Source organism: Euprymna scolopes, chromosome 18, assembly GCF_053919585.1.
Source record: "Euprymna scolopes isolate OS-2025 chromosome 18, ASM5391958v1, whole genome shotgun sequence".
Classification (NCBI taxonomy): Eukaryota; Metazoa; Mollusca; class Cephalopoda; order Sepiida; family Sepiolidae; genus Euprymna; species Euprymna scolopes.
Window position 1 is genome coordinate 87,319,155 of NC_136499.1, and position 23,765 is coordinate 87,342,919.

The 23,765-nt window shown below is 32.5% G+C and overlaps 1 protein-coding gene across 4 annotated transcripts in view; it reads left to right on the top strand.

The window, feature by feature from the left end:
- Positions 1-23,765, top strand: part of LOC145297682 (inositol monophosphatase 1-like) — a 53,718-nt gene that overhangs the window by 22,720 nt on the left and 7,233 nt on the right. For 3 of the 4 annotated variants that reach the window (XR_013870306.1, XR_013870308.1, XR_013870307.1), the window contains exons 5-9: positions 3,630-3,675; positions 5,549-5,657; positions 8,040-8,145; positions 15,812-15,963; positions 20,246-20,438. Coding sequence is in view for 1 of the 4 variants with exons in the window: in XM_080143876.1 (XP_080000002.1) it covers positions 3,630-3,675; positions 5,549-5,657; positions 8,040-8,145; positions 15,812-15,963; positions 20,246-20,352 (520 nt within the window). In the remaining 3 variants the exon portion in view is untranslated. Of the gene's footprint in view, positions 1-3,629; positions 3,676-5,548; positions 5,658-8,039; positions 8,146-15,811; positions 15,964-20,245; positions 20,465-23,765 lie in introns of those variants that run through there. The other variant, XM_080143876.1, reaches the window with a different exon arrangement.

The window sequence follows — 23,765 nt, forward strand, 5'->3', positions numbered from 1 at the left end:
TCTGAGTCAGAATAAGTTTTTAAATAAATTGTAGCAAAGTATATTATTACATTGCCAATAACAAATGAATTTAGACTTCAAAAACCGATAAGATAACTTGTATGATGTAAGTGTGAACTTTTAACCTTTGTGGACAGGTTGACATCCTGAGATATTTCAAACACTGGCATTCATCAGACGATACCTATCAAAGTGTTATAAATCAACCAATGAGAAACTTATATATAGGCATAGAGAGCAGTTTAACACCAAAAATTGACCATGTTAATCATTTCTTACAAATTATATCTACAAAAGCATATTGATTTCAGTAATATGTAATTTAATGAGCTTTGAATGGTGTGAATAAGCTTTATTGAAAAGAAAACTGAGCTTATATTTTGGTTAAAATCTCATTCCATGTTTTAAAACCCCTCGTGTGTGTAACATACATGTATTTATTTAATGTATAACTGCTCGTGTATGTAATATACATGTATTTATATAATGTATAACTGCTTGTGTATTTAATATACATGTATTTATATAATGTATAACTGCTCGTGTATGTAATATACATGTATTTATATAATGTAAAACCCCTCGTGTATGTAATATACATGTATTTATATAATGTAAAACCCCTCGTGTATGTAATATACATGTATTTATATAATGTATAACTGCTCGTGTATATAATATACATGTATTTATATAATATATAACCCCTCGTGTATGTAATATACATGTATTTATATAATGTATAACCCCTCGTGTATTTAATATACATGTATTTATATAATGTATAACTGCTCGTGTATGTAATATACATGTATTTATATAATATATAACCCCTCGTGTATGTAATATACATGTATTTATATAATGTAAAACCCCTCGTGTATGTAATATACATGTATTTATATAATGTATAACTGCTCGTGTATGTAATATACATGTATTTATATAATATATAACCCCTCGTGTATGTAATATACATGTATTTATATAATGTATAACTGCTCGTGTATGTAATATACATGTATTCATATAATATATAACCCCTCGTGTATGTAATATACATGTATTTATATAATGTATAACTGCTCGTGTATGTAATATACATGTATTTATATAATGTATAACCCCTCGTGTATGTAATATACATGTATTTATATAATGTATTACTGTTCGTGTATGTAATATACATGTATTTATATAATGTATAACCCCTTGTGTATGTAATATACATGTATTTATATAATGTAAAACCCCTCGTGTATGTAATATACATGTATTTATATAATGTATAACTGCTCGTGTAAGTAATATACATGTATTTATATAATGTAAAACCCCTCGTGTATGTAATATAAATGTATTTATATAATGTAAGACCCCTCCTGTATGTAATATACATGTATTTATATAATGTAAGACCCCTCGTGTATGTAATATACATGTATTTATATAATGTAAAACTGCTCGTGTATGTAATATACATGTATTTATATAATGTATAACTGTTTGTATATGTAATATACATGTATTTATATAATGTATAACCCCTCGTGTATGTAATATACATGTATTTATATAATGTATAACTGCTCGTGTATGTAATATACATGTATTTATATAATGTATAACTGCTCATGTATGTAATATACATGTATTTATATAATGTATAACCCCTCGTGTATGTAATATACATGTATTTATATAATGTATAACTGCTCGTGTATGTAATATACATGTATTTATATAATGTAAGACCCCTCGTGTATTTAATATACATGTATTTATATAATGTATAACTGCTCGTGTATGTAATATACATGTATTTATATAATGTAAAACCCCTTGTGTATGTAATATACATGTATTTATATAATGTATTACTGCTCGTGTATGTAATATACATGTATTTATATAATGTAAAACCCCTCGTGTATGTAATATACATGTATTTATATAATGTATAACTGCTCGTGTATGTAATATAAATTTATTTATATAATGTATAACTGCTCGTGTATGTAATATAAATGTATTTATATAATGTATAACTGCTCGTGTATGTAATATACATGTATTTATATAATGTAAAACCCCTCGTGTATGTAATATACATGTATTTATATAATGTATAACTGCTCAATACTCTGAAGCTTTGCAGTTGTATAAAATATACTTTTATCACATCAAATTAATTCTTCAGACTAACAGTTAACCTGACAAATTCTTATAGTAGAAAGAAACAAACATTTGTGTTGCTTACTTGCTATAAGTATGTATTTTGACGCTATTACATATATACATACAAAAGCTTATATATTTACAAAATATTATGCTTTGTTCTTAAATTGAAAACAATATTTTCATGAGGAAAAAAAATTGACGTCTATTTTATTAGTAAAACATGCTCTTTTTAGTTTTAACACAAAAGTCATGAATGAAAGGTTTTTTGAGGGTTTTTTTATTACATTTATAAAAATAATTTATAAAATTTGAGAAAAGATTGACATTGATAAAAAAGAAAAAAGAAAAAAATGGCTATAAATGTAATCATGCTAGTAATAGCTAAAAATCTGTAAAAAAAAACAAAAAAAAAACTTTTATTATGTATAGTCTCACTGTTCAACAGATCTTGCTTGCTAGGACTACAGACATGACGTCATTTTTCAGTGCAGGGACCTGAATCTATATTTACGTAGATCGTAGTATCAGCCATTTTTTTACACTAATGTATTTCCTAATTTGTAATTGGATCATTATTTATTTACTTTTTTTTTCAGTAAAAATGTAACTAACAGATTTTAAACCTTACTTTAAGGACACTTCTATTAACCGTCTTCACAGATTTTTTTCCAGATTTCTTTTCTTTTGAATAGGGTCAGGTTACCAGATGTATGTCTCAGAAAAATACTTGTTATAAAATGAACTGATAACATGATATCACCAGAATTTTATAAATCTGATAGCAAACAGTGGCAGCCTTTTTCTTTTTCTCATTTTTCAGTTTCCACTCAACATTTTCCATTTTAATTGAATAAAATATTTGATTAAAAATGAAACCTCTTCCCAGAAATAATTTACCTAGAAAAATTAGTAACTGAATGGACGATTCTATTTTTACTTTTCATACCTAAAATGACTTTTTTTTTGGTTTTACTATTTTGTGTCACTCTGCTATTAGGAACAGACTTTTTAAACTGTTGAATTAAACTTGGAAACTGATTATTGTATTATTGTAGACAAAATGGCATCTTACCAAAACAAAATATGAAAATGAAAACTTAATAGTATTCTCTTTTATAAAAAAATGTGAAAAGTAGTCCGTCATCAATCATCAACTAAATATTAACACGTGTGTAATAAATATGCTTTAAATATTGACACCTGTGTAATAAATATGCTTTAAATATTGACCTTCTGGAATTCAAATTTTAGCCTTTTAATATCGATCTTTGCTACAAACTTTATAGTATTCAAGAATTAGGGTTCTTTTGTTGTACAAAAAACAAAGAAAAACAGTAATTTTCTAAAAGCATGTTATCCTAAGCTAAAATCGAATTTTGTATGAGTATCTCTACTTGTTAAATACTTTATTCCACTTTGCTAACATTTTGGTTGAAATATCTTTTCAGGCTTCCATACACATGCGTTTCCATTGGATTAACAATCAACAAGGAAGTAAGTTATTTGCATTTGGTTGAATCGCAAACATTTTGAAATGATCGATAACAAATATTTGAGTGAAGCAAAACTTTTGATACTTTAAATTTTACAAATATTTAACTCTTGATTTAAACATTTTTATTAAATTAACTTCCCACATGGTTTTGAGTCATCAACATCAACGTAAGACATACTTTTAAGCACTTCGGATGAATGATGGTAGGTTACAAGTCTCTCAAGAATTTTTTAGAATTTAAAATAATCAAGTTTGAACAAAAATTTTGTTTATGGTGAAATGGAAACAAAAAATACTAAAATTTAAAAACATCTGAAACAACAAAGATTGGCAAAAGGCGAATTAAAAAAATAAATAAATTGAAGCATGGAATCAACAGTAAACAAAAAAGTAATTAGGAAAATATTTTTATAAATAATAAACTGTTTCTTTTATTTTGTATCTAACATTACAGCCTTAACAATTATTATAGTGTTGTTGCAGTCCATTATGATGCACTAATTCAGCTCTATTGCATATGGAACATATTTTACTGAAAAAATTAACCAACTAATGCAGGAATAAAATGCCAAGAAAGACTGTCATACAACATATTAAAAGAAATATGATCAAAATTTAATCAGCTATTGTGGTTCAGTAGCCACAATTGGCATATTCATTGGAACACAATGTAATTCTACATAATTCTAATTACATTGGACCAAAGTGCAGTTGCTTATAAAATATTCTTACAATGTTCTCCTCAGTTATTTTTCAATGGATGGTATTAACAGCCCCAAACTTTACTTCAGTAAGAACCGCTATGCAATTATTAAATAAATACCAACTGCTAACTTCATTCATGTTATAAGTAAAACTATTCAAAATTTATTCTCAGTTAAAATTAATGAGAATAATCCATGTAGATAATGTTGTCATATGCTGATTTTTGTGAAGTCCACTTTTATAGTAAATATCTGATCACTGTTAACTTATTTTACCGTTTACTATTTTACTATTTAGACTTTCTTAAATTTATTTCAATCTGAATTTTATATAAATTGAGATTGTCAGCCCAACTTCATCAGAGTTACTTCCCCCCAACAATGTATTTCTGAACCCTTGGAAAAAAGACTTCGAGTAGGCACCGTGAGTGAACGAAAGAACTTTTTATCATTTCTAGTCCAGAGGTACTTCATAGTGATTGCATGAATGTCCAAAAGAAAAAAAAAACATCAGTGCCATCTCTGCCACATCATTTTTTTTCACATATTGGGGCACATGTGAAAATTTTTTAAATCTGGTAAAATCACATACTTTCTGAGCAAATCTGATGCCATTTTTGGACTCTTTGAGTCAAAAAACTTACCTGAGTGAATTTTTAGCATCACATAATGTTCCAAACTGACTGAAAGTATTCAAGAAAATGTGATTATTAAAATGTCGCCCTGGTGACATCTTGGGTGATTTATGCAAAATGAAATTGCTCTAAATTCGCAACTGCTTAGAGTTACATGTTTAAATTTTCAGGATTTTTTAGTTTTTATGATGTCCATCTGTAGTGTAAGTTACAACAAAATCTGAGGACATGGGTGTCAAGAACTGGATGATTTGACCTGGAATTACCCATACATATATATGTATGGAAAAATATGATTTTGAGAGTAAATCTGTTTGAAAATATGTGTCTTGTTTACTTTTGGAAAGGTGTTTTTAAGTGGTGTTATATATAGTGTTATGCTAAATCTGTTCATTTTAGCTACTATCATGATTGTCCAGCATTTTTATTTGTACCACTTTACAGTGTGATGTAGGTAGGTAGATCACCAGTAGCAATATGTATTTGTTTGAACATTTTTTAAAAATATTTTTCAATAATTTTTTTCTACATAGGAAATCATTGGTATTGTTTTTAACCCAATTACTGATGAATTTTTTGAAGCCAGAAAGGGACATGGTTCATTTTGTAATGGTGAAAAAATCTCTGTAACCGGACTTGAAGGTGAGTCTTGACAATTTTAATTAAATTCTAAAAATTTTTTTATTATACATTTAATAGCAAGTGATCCTGTAACCAAATTTTTGTTCTATTAGTTTTCTTGTTAAAGATCTTAATCGCAAAGATATCATGCAAAAAAATATTACAATTTTCATCAATCTGAATATCAGAATACTAAGATACTTTTCTTTCTCTTTTTATCAAAAAGCTATACTTTCAACCTCAAGAAAATGAATATCCTCTGTAAGAGTGATTAATTTGGGTATTTATGATAAAGCACGGTGGTGCAATTCATAACTTCAATTCTTCTAGTTCATGTTCTAATGCTAGTTCAGTTCTTCTGAACTAGCATTAGAACTTGATTCTCATATGAAGTAAGTTCAAGACAACTGGAAACAATGCTGGGATTACCAGAGGAAGGTTTTGTTTCAGACTTTTCCTTCTCCTAGACTAGTTGCACTACCAAAACGTGAGTAAATCTCAAAATAAAATACCAGCTGTTCAACTATTACAAATATTGGAGTTGGTTAAATTTTATACAGAATGTGAGATTTAGTGGAAATGACCTCCCAATTTATACGAATTCTCTTAATGGCCGTAGATCATGAATCAGAAGACCACACTCCTGTATTACCTAATATTTAAGTATGTGTCTGTGTGTGTATATATTTGTGATTAATTATGTCTAAAAATGTTAACATGTACTCTTTATTCTCTTCTCTTCAGTCTTCTCTTTCCTTGGATGATATTTTTGTTCATTTTCCATTGAGAAAAAAAGGGACATCTTTTCCAGGTTTCTTTTTATAGGACTACTTTTTCTATTCTATATTATTATGTTTTCCTTCTTTTTTCATAACTTTTTTTTTATAACTAGAAGAATACCCGTCCCAGGATGAGTAAAATGGATTCCCTAAACAGAACAGTTTTGCACCACTTTTAGCAAAAATTAAAATCAAGATATAATGCTAATAAATCTAAAATCCTTATTCCAAGTCAGAGCAAAAATCCATTACATTATTTTAATTCTTGAAAACGCCTAAAATTTAAAAAATTTAAATTCAGAAAATTTTGCTTGATTCATTTCTATTGACTATAGTTAAACTTTAATGCAAATCTGAAATTTTCAAATAGGAAGCTTTGCTCACATTATGCTCTCTAAAAGCCTTTAAAATACTCCAAAGAAACTGATGTTTGGGGAATATTAATAAATATTGATGTCTAATACTTATTGTTAAAATTGGATGTATTTAAATTTTGCCAAAAGGCTTTCAAATCCCTCTCTTTACTAACTTTGAAAAACTAAATGAAGCTGAATATAGCCCACATTACCTACCCTTACATCGGCAGCTATGTCCTCAAATTCATTTAATTTGTTAATACATGTCTAACTTTCTATAAATTGAGATAAAGAAATTTAAATGATTGCGCAGATGTAATCATGTTTCTTCCTCTTATTACTTATTGTTAAAATTGGATATATTTAAATTTTGCCAAAAGGCTTTCAAATCCCTCTCTTTACTCACTTTGAAAAACTAAATGAAGCTGAATATAGCCCACATTACCTACCCTTACATCGGCAGCTATGTCCTCAAATTCATTTAATTTGTTAATACATGTCTAACTTTCTATAAATTGAGATAAAGAAATTTAAATGATTGTGCAGATGTAATCATGTTTCTTCCTCAGATTTCTACAATTGTCTGAAGAAACACAATTCCATTCAAACTTATTATAAAGCTCTACTTTATATTGAGCACTTTGGTAGTAAATACTTGAAAAAATACCCATAATATTTTAATATATTATATTGAAATATATTTTATAATGCATGTCTAGGTATGCTCTTTCATTAGGTCTTATTGTAGAAAATAAATGACAAAAACATGTTAATTACAAATAATTGCTGTTTTGTTTATTAAACATGTGTCTAGTACATTGTGGGACGATTTTAGGAAGCATGGTTTATATGTATTTGTTAAATACATATTTTTTTCTTTTCCTGTTGAATCTCTTTATCTTCTTTATAACAAATACAAAATGCAAAAGTACGGTAGATATATCATAGGTATTTAGAAAATGCACAGATTAAGTTGCATTCATTAAAAAATAATGATTTTAACTGTTTGATTTTTCTTCTTGCATGTCTGTTACTTGGTTAATAAAGATAAAGATGTTCGAATCCAAATGGATTTAATAAGCAATAAATAATGTTAGTTATCTTGATTAGTTTTCTTACATAATATTGGAATATATATATATAAAACACTTTTTTTCTTACATAGTATTGAAATATGTAATGCATACCCTTATCCTTGAATAGCCTCTGGGTCTTGATAAGTTGTAACTCTTTTGTTAAAAAAAACACTTTTTTTTTCTTTGGATTAGATATTGAAAAAGCTATGTTCATTATGGAATTTGGATCCAACCGCAACCCTGAGAAGATGGCTGTAAAATTTAAAAACCTTTTTACAATCAACAAAGCATCTCATGGGTAATTACTTATTATCTCTGCTCTTTATCTATTTTTTTTGTTTTCTTTTATCTACAATAATTGAAGTACCTGTTTGTGCTGTGTATCTCAGATTTTCTTAAACTTAAAGTTTTTTGATTATGAAAGTGATCAGAGCAGGTTTTGAACATCAATTATATAAATGAACAACATTTATTAAGTTTTGTTTCGTTTTATGTTTTTGAGACTATCAAATTGAAGCATGCATTAACTCATAAATTTTAATGTGAAAAATCGAGTATATGTTAAAAAAATTTTAATGCATTGTGTACTTCAAAAGATTGTGTTAAAATGAAAATCAGTCAGTCGCAATTGGAAAGGTATTTGTTTCGATTTTGATTAGCTATAAAAAATCTTCAAGGTCCAATGAGTTAAATTGGTAGGAGTTTTTTTTTGTAAACATACAGTAGAAAAGGTATAAATACACTTGAACTTAAATAATTATGCTTATAGTTGAAAAAAAACTGTTGCTAAATTGTTTGAGGCATTTTTACTTGGAAATGTTGACAGAGTTGTATAATAAGTACTGTTTTCAAGCAAATAAAATAGATTTGGTGGACCAGGCTCTCTATAGTTTTACAGCCTAATGCTGTCCTCAACAAAAACAAAAATCATAAAATTTACCAAAACATACAACTAAAGTGTTTGCTAACATTTGTTATTTTTGCCGGAAAATGAATGTGAACCATTCAAAAATAGAATCTAGAAGTATATTCGTCTTTTCTCAAATAAAATCTGAGTTCTAAATTAGCTTCGTTTTTCTGGAGTGACCCAGTAATGTTATTTTGTTGTTGCATAAATCATATGATGAGAATAATGGAAAATGAATGTGAAAATAAGTTGATATGTATAAATGTCGATAATGAACTGAATCTGTTAGTATTCTGAAATGTGAAAAGAAGAAGGGGAAGTCATTATTTTGATCAAAAATGTAACAAGCAAAAAGAATAAAAATTGAAACACAAATGGTGTTCATGACATTATTTTGCAACCATTTGCCTCCAGTGAAAATGGGAGCAGGAGTAGTAGATAATACATGTGAAAAATGGACAAAACTTTCTCTTTGTAAGATTTAAATTTATAGAAACAGCCTACCCAGAGAAAATATAAATTTTTAAAGAAAATGAAATGAACACATATGTACTCAAAATACACATGATGACTAAGTGGCTGATAGAACAGATTAGCATATGAAGCTTTTGATTCTAAACCTATGTCTGATTTTTAAAAAAAATCGACTTTATTATATAGATTAAATGATTAGCATGTTTAAAAAAAAAATTTTCCTATAATACAATAAGGCATAAAATAGAAATAGAAAATAAATTCGATTTTATAACATTTGAAAACAAAATAAAGTTTGATAAGATTGCTCCATTTATTTCTCATTTCTAAATGCTCAGTGTTCTTTATTTAGATTCCTCTAAAATTAAAGTTTACCACATTTTTATATTGTAGTATATTCTTTATTATAATCTAGAATTTTGAATGAATGTTGAGTATAAGCATAATTTATTTTATTAAGTTGATATGTGCAATTTGTATGTGGATATAAATTATGAAATGTGTAATTTGTATGTGGATATAAAATTATGAAATGTGTAATTTGTATGTGGATATAAAATTATGAAATGTGTAATTTGTATGTGGATATAAAATTATGAAATGTGTAATTTGTATGTGGATATAAAATTATGAAATATGTAATTTGTATGTGGATATAAAATTATGAAATGTGTAATTTGTATGTGGATATAAAATTATGAAATGTGTAATTTGTATGTGGATATAAAATTATGAAATGTGTAATTTGTATGTGGATATAAAATTATGAAATGTGTAATTTGTATGTGAATATAAAATTATGAAATGTGTAATTTGTATGTGGATATAAAATTATGAAATGTGTAATTTGTATGTGGATATAAAATTATGAAATGTGTAATTTGTATGTGGATATAAAATTATGCAATGTGTAAGTTATAAATTTATGAAAATTTTAATGCTTTAAATGTGCTTTCATGAGAATAACTCATGAAAGCACATTTTATATTTAGCTGTGTTCCATTTTGAGATATTTAATAAAAAATAAATAAAATATGGTAGATGAAAAGTGTAAAAATTTCATTCTAGATATACATTTTTTAAAAGAAATTATTTTTGAATGACAAAATCTGTGATAAATTTAAAATAATTTACATGTTTCAAACCGTTATGTTCATAACATTTCAGCTTTTGTACTCTTCAACTCTCAGGTGATTTTTGTTGTAAATGATTAACTTGCAGAAATTTTGGGATGAAACTGATGCCTCTGTTCAATCTGGGAAGACAATCGATACCCCTTATAATACATGTGTAATTACGAGGCAAGGTTTACACAATCTCTAACCACACCTGTTCTGAATTGGCACTGTTTGAGTCCAGTGGCAAGGAGAAGTCCAGGATGACTGGAAATAATGCTGAGATAAGTGGCGAGCACATGCAGCATCTGGAATTCCCAAATGGTCACCCATTTTAGTACTGACCAGTTGCTCAACATTGCTTAATTGGGATAAAACCATTACCTAATAACTAATGATCTTCATGTCTTTTAGATGTTTGATGAATTTGTCTTTGATTCCTTCACCAGAGATTGAACTCACAACTTCTCGATAATGTAAAGCATAATAGATTATTCAAAATAATGACCAAGTTGATCTGTACATGACATATCAACTTTACGTTTCATTGAACAACGAACATATAGAAAACAAGTGGCAAGAAGAGTGGAATAGGTGCACAGAAAAAAAACTGCATGAGTATCAGTCTAGAAACAAAAATGAAAAACAAAAAGCCTTGAAGGGAAGAAAGGATGAGATTGTACTGAACTGAATATGAATAGGACACGCAAAACTAACTCGATCAAAGCAGAGGAAGCACCAAACTGCAAACTCTGCAACAAATAACAAACATTTACTGACAGTGTAGAAGATACAAACACACTTAGAAGAAATATTTCGGAGCAGCAAGTATTGGAAAAGTATTCCAAGAAATGGCCGCCTTAACAAATTTTAAAGTACTTAAAAGAAACAAATTTATTTAAACTTCTGTAAACTAATCTAGTAAGATTCTATTCTAGAAAAACAAACTCTTTACATTTGAAAACAAACTTTTCGGAAAATTTAAAGCATCTTGCTTCTAAAGATAAACAAACTTTTTAAAGAAATTTAAAATTTTCTATGTCAATAAACGTTTCCTTGGCATTAAATGAGCCTTAGAGGTTGAAATGCTGTTAAGCAAACACACTCCCTCACACTTATTGAACAACTAAAAGTAAAGAATTAAGAAGAAAATAGGAAAAGTTCAAAGGATCCAGATGAAGAAACTGCTGTTTTTGCCCAAATGTGTATGGACTTATGATTTTGAGTGACTGTGTGAATTGTTGTTATATTTAATAGTTCATGACTTGTCTTGTGTTGTTTGCCAAGATGCCAGTATCCAAGCAGACATGGCTAGATTTAACTGTGTTCGTTACAACTCTACTTTCAACCGAATCGTTGTTTGTTTCGTTCACCACACTCTTTTCTTCTACCTCTTCTTTTACACACGTCTGTTCGCTTTAGTGACTAAAAATTGTCCCTCCTCCCGCTTTCCTTTCCTCGTTATTTATGGAACCAGGATACAAGATTCTCCCAGATTCCACGAGACTTTTTTCCACATAAAAGCATGCGGGCGCCATCTTGACTCTCAATTTGTGCTCTGCAGGCACAAACGCGCAGCCGCTTTAACGGTAAGCCACTTCTTTCTCCACACTCCCTCCTGATCTCATGATCACAGAGACGGCAGGGGGGTGGCGATCGCCGCCGTCGGGTGCTTTTGCGAAGGAGGGCAGTGCTGCTCTCGTCTTTGCGTGCGCTCTCATCCACCGCCTGATGGTCGGGGAAGGCTTCATCTCCGTGGAGGCTACTGATATCAGAGTCACTGCTTGATAGGGATGGTGCAAACCAAAGCGATGGCCCACTCGTCTCAGAGTCAGAGTCACTCTCATCGTTCACTGGAGGTGGTACATGTATCGCAGCCGTAGGTCCCTAACGTGACGGGGTACGCCAGCAACCTGGGCACACTGCTGACTCACCACATCAGTCACTGTGCCCCGTTTATACTTGTCAGTACATCGGTTTCCTGGCGGCTTCACCCAGACAGCATCCCCTTTGGCATATTGATTCCGTTCTATCTCCGTGGTCACAGTTGTATCGGGGTGGATTCCTTTTTCTCGGACACGGTACTGATAGATTGCGTTTGCAGGCGCCGTTCCTGGAGAGACGCCATCCTTCGGCATGAGATTATACCAGTACACAGCTTCTGCGATGGTGCACTGCTTCCTGGCTGGAATTGTTTTGATGCTGCGATGGCTTCTCTCAGCTATACCATTGCCAGAAGGCACATAAGCGCATCTAAGCCGCAGCCGCACACCCCATTCTTGTAAGAACTACCTCATTTGATGGCTGCAAAAGGCTGGGTCGTTGTCCGTCAGCACTTCATTGGGAGCACCTCTTTCACAGAACACGGATGACAGCTGGCGAATAATGTTGCAAGAGTCCTGGCGCCCGAGGAGTCACCAGACTGCGAAACGTGTAGGCCCACAATCGATGAGGGTAAGGAAGTGGTTGCCACCATAGTGTGTGATGTCCATGCCCACTCTCTGCCACTTACCACTCACTTCCAACTCCCCTTTCTTCCATCGTGCTGGAGCTGGGTCGATGGATTGGCAGGCCTAGCAACTTTCCACCACTCTTCGGATATCTTTTTTTTCTACTCCTGGATCAATCATCTTGACAAAGTACAGTGTCCGCTTGATGCCAGGATGTCCACACTGTCGATGAATCTCCATGATGCGCGCTGCATCCACATTACACACAACTGCTGCACATATGTTTTGCAGATTATCAGTATCTCTCCGAGCACCAGCCAGAAGCCATCGTTGAGGGACTCTTGTCAGCGCATCTGCTCTGTTAAGCGCAGACCTGATCAACACTACGTCCACGGTCAGGTCGTATTCTGCGATGGTGTCGACCAAGGTGGCAAGCCGTCTTCGAATTAACATCTCACTTGATGCTCGTGTCGTCAGCCGTACTCTTCCACTTAATGCATTGGTTATCCACCGATGAGTGCATACTGAGTCAGTCATGATATGTAGAACCTTGGCTTGCCATTGAAGCGCCAGGTTAACGCCCTTTAACGTGGCATCAAGTTCGGCCAGGTTCATGTGCCTCGAATCATTCTCTGGCTGAAGCCAACAGGCATCTTCAATAATGGAATCATTAACTGCAAGGGCAACTCCAAGGGCCAGTGAACTAGCATCCACCCAGACCGTAAACTCATTCCCGCTGACGCACCACTTTCTCTGAACGGGGTCATCACTGGTCACCCTGGACACAGTCTCTGTCAGCATGCTCCTTAGGGTGACATCGTGTACTACATCGTCCCATCCCGACGACACGGCTGTTGCACGTCTTTTTATGGCCGCCACGACCACCCTGAGCCAACCGCACACAGGGAAATGGCCTACCGTCTTTCCACAAAGCGAAAACACTGTTCGTCAAGTGATGTTTGATGGGACCTTGGGGACGTGACTTCCTCTTCTTCAGCAAAGTCCCTCCTTGCTATTGCGCACGTGCAGGCCGAGAACTTTTGCTCCATCGCACAGATGCTCTGGTTCCTTACATGTCAGTCCAAAGCTCTCAAAGTGCATTCTAACCAATTGCGCGGACATGAGGCTCTCATTGACGAATATATCATCGATGTATGAGGATGTTGCCTGTTGCACTGCCTCATCTTGCTGCCGGATAGCATGCATGATTGCTGTCATAATGCCTGGTGCCACATTTAGACCGAACCCTAGCCTGGTTAGACAATATCGGCTTCCTCCAATTTCTACAGTCTGAAATGGCCACAATTTCTTCTCAATGCGTATTTGCAGATAGGCCCTGCGTAGGTCAAGAGTTGCCACGTTCGATCCCTGCTGTCGCCACTCCCTTAATTTGAGTGCACACACATTAGCCCTTGCTGTATATGGGTCGACATGCTCATTGAGCTCACGGTAGTCTAGGACGGGGCGGACCTTTTGTTTGGTCTCTTGTACGACAGCCATCAAGGGAATCAACCCTCGCGGGGGGCCAAGCTCATCCTCTGGGTATGGAAGAAGCCAGCCATTGTCGATCCACGTTTGCAGTTCTTCCTCATACTGTTCCCTTAGCCACATGGGTGGGGGATATTCCGATAACCGGTTCCGCAAGGATATTGGTGGCTGATCGTTTGACCACTTCCAAGACGCCGTCCATGCATTGGTGTTTCTATCATACTCTGCATGAAAGTCAGGCTCGTTGAGAGTTATGGCAGCACAAACTGTACCTTACCGGTTCTGTCCACAGTAATTCCACCCAGTTGTGTAATCAAGTCCATACCCAGGAGTAGGTCGTACCCGAGAAGCTCTCACTCCACAACCAGGGCTCGCACGGCTACTGCAGGCCCGTCGTTGATGCTTGCGCGGATAATGCTCACCCCACAAGAGGCTAGTGAACCTCCACCTACAGTTAGTACCGGAATTCTCTCTGCTTTCCAAGTGGCACAGCATATCTTGCTTACAAGAGTCTGGGTGCACCCAGTGTCCACAAGTGCGAGGCGCTCGCTTCCATTAATGTGTATGCTTACAGTGGGTAGCGCCCTGCTCAATGACGATCTGGGGAGAAGACTGGCGCTGTAGCTTCTTCCCCTTGCCCGTTTCCCGCACAGGTGCGGGCCAGGTGTCCGCGTTTTTTGCACTTGTAGCACTGCGGCCCGTCAAGTTTCTGAGTTGGTTGACGTGACGAAAGACAATCACGGGCCAAATGGTTGGGTCCTCCACACTTATAGCAGGTTGTAGCTTGGTCTATAGTGTTAGGGCTTTTCTTTAGTATTGCTCGTGCCCGCGCCAATACTTCCGATATGTCCATCTCGTCCACTTGGGATGAGGCACGGAGCAGATCTTCCACACTCTTAGGTAATCCTGTGCAACTAGTCTGTGTTGTAGTTAATAACACTTTGGTGACTGACATACATTCCTGTGCCACATTGAGACTTACTGACTGCTGTATTTGGACCCTTGCAAAACAGGACAAACTCTTTCCAATAGGTTGAAGTCTCGTATAAGTGACCAATTAAGATTGAATATTTTGATAGAATTGACCAATCAGTATTAAGTATTGCAACCAATAAACAGTGAATATTTTACAGAAATCGTTTCTCTGCTGCTGTTGTTACTACTGCTGTAACAGGATTCCACAAATTCTAGGATATTGTTTATCTTAATGGATAAAGGAGTTGATCATTTATCCAGTTATACAATGGATGAGACCATAACTGAGAAGTCTGTCACCAATTTTTGTAGAAGATGGTGTCAGTATTTTTTTTTTCCATTAAACTAATTCCAGAGGTTAAATTTTTCATTTCTATCTTTAAAGTAGAGACTTGGTAATTTTTGCAGATATAGACTTTTTTTTAGCTGACCCTGCAGATCTGGCTGAATGATTATGGACATAGCAACAGCCAAGGTGGGTATAACAATCTGAATGATGTAAATGATTACAATAAATTCTTCATCTCGGAAATATCAAATAATTGCTTGTTTCAGAATCCGAGCGTATGGCTCAGCAGCTTTGAATATGTGTGCAGTTGCACAAGGCCGTGGTGACGGGTATGTTGAATATGGTATTCATTGTTGGGATGTTGTTGCTGGAGCTGTCATTGTCAGGGAAGCTGGTGGTGTTGTCCTTGATCCATCAGGTAATTGCGTGATTTTCTTGTTTTATTGTTTTTTTTGTTGTTTTTTTTTGGCTGTTACTTTAGTTGAGTAAACAAAATAAATAAAATCTCTATTTGCTGGCACACATCGTGTATTATTATCGCTGCCAAGTTTTATGTTAGAGACAGAGAAATACTGAACTGTGATTGGTGAAACATATCATATAATGTAATATATGATAATGTAATAATAATAATAATAATAATCATATAATGACTGTAATTTTGAAATAATCAGTTGTGTTAAAATAGAGAGAAGCTACCATGAAGGTGGATTTCATAGAGTAGCTGGAAAAGGAGATAGTGTAAAGTTCTTATGAAGAACTTTTGAAGCAATTAGCTGGTCAGTGATTTTTTTTTGCATTATATTGTTATATCCTTCCTCTGGAGATTTTATGTTTTATTTGGTATCTGAACCTTTGTGATGAACTACATTATCATTTGGTTCTCTCTGCTGGAAGCTGCCTTAGGAGTAATGGATGAACACAGACACAATGATTGCCCAGTTGTTAGGGCACTAGAATATACCAGCTATCTCTCTGCAGAAAGTACCTCAGTGGGGCTACCTGTTGACTGTGGGTGGCGACTTGTAATGCTTTGGAATAGGATCTTGGTGATTGAGTTAATTATGACCCAAGGACAAAGAGAATGTGGCCTTGCAGCACCTTGGGTCTTACTTTGGCTAGACAGGTGGTTGGGAAATCCGATCTGATCAATTGGCCAGTCACATGAAACCCTAGCATTTACACTTAGAAATGCTGACTACTTCACCTAAGAATAAAATTCAAGGATGCTACAGTTTCTTTTTATTCTTACCATTAAACTAGGTAAACCAAGTAAGTGTTAGAAGACAGTGGCATGGGTCAATCAATATTGGGGTGAAAACCACATAATTGTTCTTATTTGACATTTTTATAAAACTAGGAAGACGAAACCGAATGAAGAATCAATAAATGATGGCAGAAGCTCAACTAATTGAGAATACTTTTCTTGTACCCCTGGGATGAAATAGTGAATGGGTTTCCATTTGGGCTCCGAGGAGGGTGGGAAGTAAGGAAGATAAAAAAGAAACCAACATATTTACATGGATATAATAAGCCTTAATAAAAAATTCAGAAACCAAATTAACAACAATGGAAAAACTAAAAAAATGCACTCTGACCTTTCCAAGATCTCCAACTTGGACACTGAACAAGAATCCAATCCTGGGAAAGACAATTCTTCTGAATATATATAAAAAAAACTTCCCAAGATTCATAGTTATTGAAATTGTAGAAGGAAAACAGATCAGCAAATTATCTCCATTTCTAATTGAAAAAGCTCTATTCCCAAATAGTAAACTCCAAACTGAAAATGAAAAATGGAAATCTAGTTATGTAAGATCTTTGCCCACAAAAACATTAAATGCATAAAAAAGCATCATAAGAAGCCATGAACAAACCCTAGCTATAACCAAAGAACCAACATTGATCTAGGAAAATAAGGAGTAATTGATCATGTCTGAATTGGCATAAAAATGAATGGTCAATCCACACATACAAATACTTATATCCTAACATTCAATACCTGTAGAACTCCGAAAGAACATTGGATAAACAATTGAAAGTCAACTTCCATATACCAGTCCTCTGAGATGTTTTAGGTGCCATAAATTTGAACACAACAAGGAAAATTGCACAGAGTACAGAACATGTGGAAAATGTGATCTAATGAAACCCAATCACACTAAACACAAATACTCTAATGAAACTAGGTGGCCAAATTACTTTGAAAGCTACCCAGCTTACTCTAGATAATGCGTAATCTTTAAAAAGGAAAAAGAAATTGCGGAAGTGAGATACAAGAAAAATTTATCCTTCCCAGAAGTGAGGAAAATAGTAAACTCCAATGTAGAAACCACATAAAAATAAAACCAAGCTAACCAAATAAATTATCAAGATTTTAAAAATCTAATTGTATTATCAGAAATTCAATAACACACCTTGACTTCTGACACATGGGTTGCCTTCTTAGAGACTCACACTGTTAATATCTGCAACAGAGATGAAACTCAGGTCATAAATGCATTAGGTTAGTCATCATAACAATGCAATTTGCAATCCCTCTGATCCATTCAGATGGAATAAAAAATAGGAGGCATTACTTTTTAAACATCCCTCATATATATCTATATGTATGTTTACTGGCATTGCCTCGTGGAAAGATAATATAAAGCCAGAACAGATTTGTTAAAAGACCTGCCCTCAGAGCAAATTCAAGTATGATTATCTAGTCGATTATCATGGACTGAGATAAATTTATTTTGTTTTATTTTATGAAGTGGTCAGTAAATAAAGAATTGAGGTCCTCACAAATAAAAAGAAATGTTAAAAAACACATTAGTTAATGTAAAAATGTGTGTAACAGCAAAAAAATGTGCACGATCCCTTTCAGTAAAGGAAAGTAATGAATAAAAGAAGTTTATGAAGAAACATTTTAATCAATCTTGAAATGATTTCAATAAAGGAGAAATCCTTGTAGATTGGCTTAATTTTGTTTTGTTTTTATGAAGTGATTGGTAAGTAAAGAATTGAGATCACTGCTAATAAAAAGAAATCTTGAAAAGCATGTTAGTTAATGTTGAAAAAGTTGTGCATAAAGGATTAAAAGAAAACATGCATTCTTTCCCCCTAAAAAAAAATAAAAGCAATGTGTTGCTAACCTGGAATCAAAACTTGCAAAGCTGGTTTGTTAGCCCATGACAGGAAGGAAAAAATATGATGATGATAATAGTGGTAGTAATGGTAACAGCAATAATAAGGTGGAGTTTTAGAAGAAAATGAAGACTATGTCAAGTTTGTCCATGTAAAAGAAATCCTTCTTGCCTGAGGTAATTTTATTTTTATAAGGTGAGGTGCCCACTAGTAAAAAGAAATGTAAAAAAGCATGTTAATTAATGCTTAAAAAGTGTGCGTAACAGTAAAAATGTGCATGAGAACCTTCCCCCTCCCCCATAACTGAAAGTAATGAATAAAAAATATTTGAATAAATAATTTAATCAATCTTGAAACCATTGGCTTCTGGAGTCTTCCCTTGAAGGAGAAATCCTTCTAAACTGACAATTTTGTTTTGTTTTGTTTTTAGAAAGTGGTTGGTAAGTTAAGAATTGAAATCCCCGCTAGTAAAAAGAAATTTTAATGACCCCCCCCAAAAAATTTGCTTCCCCCCTCCTTCTCCATGCTCACCCATTGATTCAAATAGCATTCAAAATTATCATGTGGGTTCATATCCCATTTCTGACACTAATTTTAGATTGTTATTAATACTTGCGGTTTTTCTCTCCTCGTAGGGCGGCATGTAGATAAAACTTGTATTAGCAACAAGTGTACAAAAATAATAATCTTCCTTGTGTGACATTAGAAAAAAATGATAATATATCTAAAATATTTAGAACAAATAAAACATGAAGTAGACTTAATGAACAGTAATCCATATTTATTAATGAACAGTAATCCATATTTATTAATGAACAGTAATCCATATTTATTAATGAACAGTAATCCATATTTATTAATGAACAGTAATCCATATTTATGTGAAAACAAACAAAAACAAACAGAATGCAGTTACTTGATCGATTGGTTTCTTAGCTTGATTGAGTTCCTTGGAGTCGAAATTTGAAATATTATGGTGTTTTAATTTTTTGTTTTCTTTTGATGAAAAATTAAACTTCAATTAAGGAAAGCATAAAAAGAAATCTTAACAAAAAAATGTGCATTCCCCTCTTGGTACGCCATGTCAGGATAAAGAAGTAGTAGTAGTATTAATAATAATAATTGATAATTAGTAGTAATAATAGTTGGTAGGTTGAGCTGGTTATTTCCAATGACTTATCAGCATCATGGATTACTCTATACTGAGATAAATCTCAGTATATCCCACAAATTGTTTTTCTGGTGATTCTTTCCAAGTCAAATCTCAAAGTGGTTAGTTTGTTTTACTCGGAAAGGAGCAATGCACTGTCAGTGCTGTCCTTTATCCAGATTCCTGGCAACCGATGTGTTGGGCATCAAAATCATTGCATGTGTCTCTTCTATACATCTCCTTCAATTGATAATCGCGTCAGTTAATGAAGCTCAAAATTGATGATGTGCTCAGTACATCTTATAAGCATGATCCAACAAAAACATTGTCACTCAAGTACGTCTGCATTTTGTGTACATTGGTTTGGCAAGTATTTATATGCATAAACCAAATCCTAATTACAATTTTGTATTTTTTCCAGGACGAAAATTTGATCTGATGAGTCGTAGATGTCTTGCTGCTGCCAGTTTACCTCTTGGCATGAAGATCTCCTCTTTGATTGAAGATCCAGGGTTTGAGAGAGACTAGATAAACAGTGTCATGGTAAGACCGGTTACAAAAGCAACTGGTTTCTCTTTCCCCTGCTTACCACTGGTTGGTTTCAATAAATTATGGTAAATAGCAAAAAATTATAATTTTATTGGATAATAATTTATTTGCATTGTTTTTCTTCACACTATTGTCCTCATCCTGGTATTTATTTTTTTACTTCATGAACAACAGTGAATCTTATGACCTTCGGCTGGTTGACAATTTTTCATATTTAATGTTCCTGATTATTTGTGTATTATGTTGGCTAGTGTTTCCTACAGTTTTAAATACAGTGGATTGCTTATATTTATGGTAATTTTAAAATTTATGAACACTTGGAATAATGGTTAGAGTAGCAAGCACTGTAATTAAATGGGTCAGGAGACCAGGGTTCAATCCTTGGTTGACTCATACCAAAGATTTAAAATGTGATACTTGTTGCCTCTTTGCAAAACACTTAATATATTTTATAAGGTGGTGGTCAAGAGTAAGTGGAGCAATTCAGGGAAAAAGAGTCTGTCTGTCTGTCTGTCTCTCTCTCTCTCTCTCTCTTTTTCTCTCTCTCTGTAGTAGTTTAGAAAAAGAATGATATCTGGTTGCCCTCAACTATGGGCGATTCATTTATTCCATATTCATGAACAATAGTCCATGATGTGAGTTAATCAGTCACATAGAGCATGGCATAAATGTTCTTAAGTCATTGTTTTTAGATTTAAATTTTTGGTACTTGTACAGTTTAATCAAGACATTAAAAATGAAAATATCGAAAAAAGGTTATATTGTACGTATCCGTTATGGAACAAAGTTCTAAACAAAAATTTCACTTAATTTCATCAAGTAGTTTTTTTTTTGTTTTTTTTTACAGCGAAAAAAACAATTTCTGATACCGAGCAAAAGGTTTGATCTTTAGGAAGAAAAGCTAGTATTAAAGATGGGGAGGGAGTGTTGGCACTTTATACTTTACATTGAGTTATCTCCCCATGGCGTATTCAACAAATTCCATAATGGCTGACTTCAACGCGCTCTCATAAGAACCTGTTTTTCCACTGTAAAAAAAAAAAACTACTCGATCAAATTAAATGAAATTTTTTTTTGAGATCTTTAGTCTAAAACGGATACGTACAATATAACCTTTTTTTTTTTTCGATATTTTCATTTTTGAATGTCTTGATTAAACTGTACAAGTACCAAATTTTTACGCCTACAAATTCAATGGTTTATAAGAATATTCATTTCAAATTCCATTGTTTATGTCGAGTTATGTGTGATAATTCATGAATTTATAATCGTCAAAACACTTGAAGGAAACATCAACATACAACTAATCAACTACATTGAATCTAGAAGAAAAGTCTGAATGAATGAAGAGTATTAACTGAAGAAGGTCAGATGTTATATTAGTCACAACATGGTTAAAATATCAAAGGTGAAGAGAATAGTAGAACTAAAAACACTGCAAAAATATAGTATTTTCAGATTTTGCACCATTGTTGTTCAATCCAAATTACCAGACATTTTCATCTCTGTATCATTGTTTTAGGAAGTAGAAATCCGTCCATTTTTTGTTAAACCCTCTTTTTTGGGGAATTAAACTTATTTACATTATATTTCCTCGGACAATTGTCCCCATCCTCATCGACTTTGATATAATTTATATCTGAGAAGTTTTTTCTGCTACAGAATAGATACAGATACATTGTAAAAATAAAACAAAAATATTTAATAGTTTTATTTTATTCTTGTCACGTGGTAACAAAAAACTGTTGTATAACCAATTAAAAAAACAAATACAGTTGAGAAGGTTTGTATAACATTCCATGCAATCTGATATCACAAGTGTTCATTAATAAAACTATAAACATTAATGTACTCATCAGATTTAAAGATTTCATAAACATTGCCAAACATAAATAAGCCATAAACATGATATTTAAAAGCAAGAACATCATTCTAAGTAAAGGACTTGTACACATGAAGACACATTGAGCAAAACATATTAAAAACATAAGTATCAATGTCGATGGGGACAATGGAGGAAAGAAAGAGAACGTAAATTATTAAATAAGTTTTCATCCCAAAAACTTAGTCAAAACTTCTATCGTTTGATTGACGGATTTATAGACCGGATCTTGCTAAAAGAATTTCTTTTTTTTAGCATTTTTTTATCTTCATCTAAATTGAGGATTATCAATCTTTTTGGCCTCAACAACATGCAGTTTCACATGGAGTATTTTTTCCCATCATCCATCAATATATGCATCTAGCAGAGACAATTAGTCTTGTCCGGGAATGAATGTGATCCTTATATATTAAGCAAAGAAATTAGTGTTTCTTAAATTTTTATTTTCTTTTATTAATTGATTAAATAAGACGTGAAATTTTGAATAATTAATTTTATGTGATGAATGTTTGAATTTAAGTATGAAAACTAAAGCAAAATGTTTATAAAATGGAAGACTCAAGACTCGCCTAATGAATTAGAATGTGATTTAACAATTTTAACAAATCAAGTAATTTCATTGGGTAATCATCTTTGTTAATTATCCAATAAAAATAAATGGCAAATTCTTCTGTATATTATTGAAATAATCATTGGTCAGATACTTATCAGAAGTACATGTAAAGAAATAGTATTAAAATTGATCATTTTTGTCTGTTGATTAATTATAGGCATGCAAACTACTTAACAGCATTATATCTAATTTAGCATAAAGTATCTTTGAGAAGCAGAGCACTTCATAGGAAGGATTAAAATGTTAATAATACCAAAGAGTAAATGATTATAGACAAAAAACATGGTTGGGATATACTTGCATCAAATTTGGTATGAAGAACTCTTGGCATGCAAATTGTACATGAGGTACAATGATACTACTACTACTACTACTACTAACCATCACATTTTTAACATACTACTACTAATCTGTATAATAAAACACTTGTACCTCGTTTGTATGTACAGACACCCATTTTAACAAATGAGATCTTCCAATCAACAAAGAGGAAATGCAAAAAAGTTATGCTTTACCTATTTTCAAATGATTTGTACCAAAATTAAATAAAATCTCATTAATTCTGTCACAAAAAACTCTTTGCATTCTAATGTAATTTGAAATAAATTTGACAAATTTAAGTAAATAAATTAATTTAAAAATGTTACATTTTATTTATTAAAAAATATTGAGCTGATAATTATTTTTATTTTAAACAGGACATTTGTTGTCTCAAATCAATATAACTTGTTACACCTTTCAATAAATAAAAAGGAGAAACTTTCATATTATTTAAAAAAATATTTGAGCCATACTGACAATTATTTTTATGGGAGAAAGAGACAATGTTTTCTCAATATTCTTAAATCTTTAATACATTTATTATTTCAAAAGAAATATTAACAGTAATTTATACAG